The sequence below is a fragment of the Eurypyga helias genome, unplaced genomic scaffold, assembly GCF_000690775.1.
Source record: "Eurypyga helias isolate BGI_N326 unplaced genomic scaffold, ASM69077v1 scaffold42103, whole genome shotgun sequence".
NCBI lineage: Eukaryota > Metazoa > Chordata > Aves > Eurypygiformes > Eurypygidae > Eurypyga > Eurypyga helias.
The window spans coordinates 2,640-6,793 of NW_010242717.1; the positions used below are offsets into that span (position 1 = coordinate 2,640).

The 4,154-nt window shown below is 50.1% G+C and overlaps 1 protein-coding gene across 1 annotated transcript in view; it reads left to right on the forward strand.

Moving 5' to 3' along the window:
- Positions 1 to 3,286, forward strand: part of TFAM (transcription factor A, mitochondrial) — a gene marked incomplete at its 3' end in the record, with an annotated part of 3,499 nt that extends 213 nt beyond the window's left edge. Inside the window, exons 2-5 of the mRNA XM_010149160.1 lie at positions 369 to 518; positions 1,556 to 1,651; positions 2,135 to 2,191; positions 3,110 to 3,286. Coding sequence (XP_010147462.1) covers positions 369 to 518; positions 1,556 to 1,651; positions 2,135 to 2,191; positions 3,110 to 3,286 — 480 coding nt within the window. The remainder of the gene's footprint in view (positions 1 to 368; positions 519 to 1,555; positions 1,652 to 2,134; positions 2,192 to 3,109) is intronic.
- Between the last annotated feature and the right edge of the window lie 868 nt (positions 3,287 to 4,154).

Sequence of the window (4,154 nt, forward strand, 5' to 3'; positions counted from 1 at the left end):
CTGAAGAGAGGTGGGAGCTTTGAAGCGCTCGGGGGGAGATATTCTGGTACCTCACCCTCGGCTGTAGTATTTTAAATCTGCTGCCAGAGAACCAAATGAGACAGCTCGTGCCCTGTGCGGCTGTGGGACCGGGAAGCGACATCCCGCTTCCTTTTGAGCGGTGATTATACACCTAATAACCAAGCACCGTGAGGTTGTTCCGCCCGCAGGACACCTCCGTTAGTTCTCGTGAAAGGCCCAGCTTTGGGTTTTCCCCTGAGCAGCCAGGAGCCGGAGACCTAACTTAGTGGTGTCGTTCCTTAAGTTTCCCGATGAACGCGTTTTTCCGACTGGAGGCGTCCCTTAAGGCTGGGTTGCTTGCCTTGCAGGCCTACGAGGAGGCGAGGAGGACAGACTGGGAAATGTATGAGAAGGAGCTGGCCGCGTACAAAGCACAGCTGTCTCCAGCCCAGGCTGCGGCTCTGAAGGAAGAAAGGAGCAGGCAGCTGGCGAAAAGAAGATCCTTCAAGGCCAAAAGGGTAGGTGTTTCAAAGTTCAGGTTTCTTTTCTCTCCAGGGACCTGAGTTCTCTTTGCCTAGCATACAGAGCAGAGTCGAAGCACGTTTAGGAATAAGAACAAAATGCAAAACCAAACCAAACAAGAAATCCCCCCAACCCGGATGGAAATAATGGCCGCTGTTAGCGGTTCGGTGGCCATCCTAGGCCGGAAGACCGGAAGTAGCACGTAGCTGTGCTTACAGGTAGCTCCTCCCTGCTTTTTCTTCCTATTCCCGAAGCTGCCTGCGGAATGATAGGTAATAAGGGACATTTGAACCAGCAGCGCTTTCTTTGCTTGGGAAGACATCCAGAAACAGCTTTTCACAAAGGCCTTGTTTCTGTTACTTCAGTGCCCTCTCCCCCACAAGGTAGCAGCTGCTTGCAATAGCCTTTTTTTCCTTCCTTTCCTTGGATACTGCCCCTTTGCTGCCTGTGTAGCTGCTGACGTGCTGGACTCGGCCTGCACAGAGGTGTGTCCGTCAGCGTCCTTTGTTGGCTCCTCCATAGAGATCGCCTTCCCCGTTCCCTTTTGGCTGGGAATTTGCTGTGCTTTCCCTCTCGCCGTTCCTGCAGGCAGAGCGTTCTGACAGCAGAAGCGCAGTTCCCTTTCCCTGGACGTGGGCAGGTTGTGTGGCACCTTCTCACCTCCCACAGAGCCGGGTGCCTGCCCTCCTCCCGGCAAGCACGCAGCATTTCACGCCAGAAACCAAAGCCTTACGGAGAGAGTAGAAAACCTGCCATCCTGACTTCCCTACTGAGCAGGGTTTAGTAACGGCCTTGGGTTTCTGGATGTTACAATCAGTGTAAGGTGTTGGGTTTTGGGGGTTTTTTTAAGTCTGTGAAAATTCATGTTGTCTTTAGTGTAGTGCTAGTGACAGGTGGTGAGAGCATCCTGATGTAGAGCTCAGTTTACAGAGTAGAACGCGAATGAATTTAAGATGTAAATACAAATGGTAACTTTTGTTTGGAAAAATGCACGCTCGGGAGGTTGAGTAATTTTTTCTCCTTGTTTTTAAAGGAACTGACTGTGCTTGGAAAACCTAAAAGACCTCGTAACGGCTTTAACATTTTTGTGTCAGAAAACTTCCAAGAAAGCGAGGGAGTTTCACCCGCGGTAAGCCCGGAAAGATTGTTCTTTAAAACACATCTGCTGTATTCCAGCAATCTGGTTGGGATTCTATCCCTCCGAAAGAAACGCTTGAACAGTTCAGTACCCGGAGTTTGCTTTGCTTAGGTGGTGCTGTAGGCTGCGGTGGGTGTGAGCTGCTGTGTGGGCACACACAGTTAGCGCCCGGTTTTGCTCTTCAGCGTCCAGGCTTCGTCCGTAAGGAGAGAATTCTTCGCTCTGGGGCAGATACACGAGTTTTTCAGGCGGTTGTGGCGGTCTGCTACCGTTTCTGTAGCGGTGGTTAGCGCACCTCCCGCAGCACAGTCCGTGTTTCAGAACACGCAGGAGTGACTCGGCAAAGTCACGAGTTCTGCCCCGGCTTTGGGGTGCTGTAAGTGGGTGACAGCACCGGAGGCCTCCCCTGCGCGTCTGGGGTGTTCGGCCTGTTCAAATAATCCTGATGTGTGGCGTGTTCTACATCCCGTGCAGGCAAAGCTGAAGCAGTTGTTTGATGTCTGGCGAAACATGTCCAGCTCTCAAAAGCAGGTATGTCCTTGGATTTCGATGAGGCTCTGGTCGGATCCCAAAATGAGTCAGAAGTAATGAATTCGTACGAAATCTTGAATGCGGTTGCTCAGAATATGACATGGAGGAAAATACTCTTAGTTTTTATCTAATTTATGCGTCTTGGAAAAGATTGTCGTTCCCTTCATTCCAGTAGTGACCATGTCTTCCCCAGCACTGATGAAACGTGAGCGGGATAGGATCGAAGTTCTGCGTGCCTGGAAATGGACGCTGAGCGGCGTCTAGGGAGGAAGGTGGAACAATTCGCAACCTTTTGGGGTTTTTAAATATTCTTTCTAATAATATATAATATTTTTAAATGCCAGCCTAGTAATTTGCGGCTGACCGAAAGACTTTTGACAGGTAAAAGTAACAGAAACCTGTCCTGGGGATGGTTCTCTGCCAGCTGTTGGGCGTATTGCAAGACGAGCCTGCAGATGTGTGGATGAAATAGAATAAACCTCCAGGTTTTTTAAGCATTCCGTACTTTTCCATCCTTCCTCCCTCCCGAGTGCTCTTCTAGGTTGTTCTGAATGTGAACTTAGAATTTTTTCTGCGGGGAGGGGGGTGGAAAAAGAAGCGTTTGTGCAAAACCAGCTATTCCTGTTCTTTGCCTAAGCCAGCGCTCTTTTTTTTGAGCTAGTACTCAAAAAGCCTGTTAGTAGCAATATCAGATGAACTTCCTCTCGAAGAACGGCCCTCTTAGCGTAACCACGATTCAGTTTTGTATTTCTGTGCACGCTTGGTGGGTTTTTGTAATTTGACGGAGGAGAAAGTGAGACCTGGGATGCAGACTGCAAGGTCTTGTCCTAAGTCACCTTTGTATTGAGGGGAGGGTGTGACATGGCACTTAGCCTGGCAAAGCCCCTCCGTAACCGCTGGTACCTGGTTTTCTTCCAGCCGTACCTGCAGCTGGCTGAAGATGACAAGGTTCGTTACGAAAACGAAATTAGGTCTTGGGAAGCAAAAATGGTTGAACTGGGACGGGAAGACCTGATCCGTTCCGGAAAGCGAAGCCAAAAGAAGGCGGCTGCTGAGAAGGCGGAGAGAGCCAAAGATTCCTCACATGAAAAAAAGGCAAAATTAAAGCCGAACAGACCAGAAGAATAAAACGGTTAAGAATTTTATATTAAATGCCCTGTGGTTGTCCTGTCTTTATCCTGCTGTGTTAATGCTGCAGTCGGCATTGGCACTGACATTCGGAAAACCCACGAAGGGCCTTTGGAGAAGCAGAAAAGGTGATGAGGTAAGAGAGGATTCAGTGTCTCGGAAGTGACTGAAATGATCGTAGCAGTAGCCTGAACTGTTAATCAAGCTGTGACTAGCGGTGCTCACATCAGCAGAGCCCTCCGGCAGCGGTAGGTAACAGCCAGCTTTTATACCGTGTTTTTTTTATGACGGCAAGAATATTCTATGACGTTACCATCTAACTTCTGTAAATAAGAGCTGAGTTTTGAGTTAATGCTGCTGTGTTTTATTCCCTCCATGGCATTGGTAGCGAAGGGAAATGTTCCACATTTCAACAAAAGGCAGGAGGAACGTGTAAGACTTCACGTGGGGTTGCGCATCCGCCTTTGTGTACGTATCAGCCTGTGTCTACAGCCTGTGCCGCCTTTCATTAAAGACCAGATGAGTTTTCTATGAATGTGTGCTTGACTTTTACTCCGTGTTGTGTGCGGATACGTGCCAGCGCTTGTCCCTCCCCGCTGTCACATGTGCGACAGGCCGGAAGGGAAAGATGTGTGAACTGCTGGAACTGGGGGTGGATGCAATAAACAGGCGGTTGAAGGGTTTTTGTTCCTGGGTCCGCGTGGCCTGAGGAGAGCCTCAGGGGTGTCCTGGGGCAGCTGTACTTTCCGAGGGAGGGCAAGCTTTCCCAGGGGTGAGCTGCGGGACCCACCAGGCCTATTGCTCTCCCCGGGGCGGGGCGGGGCGAAGCCAAGCG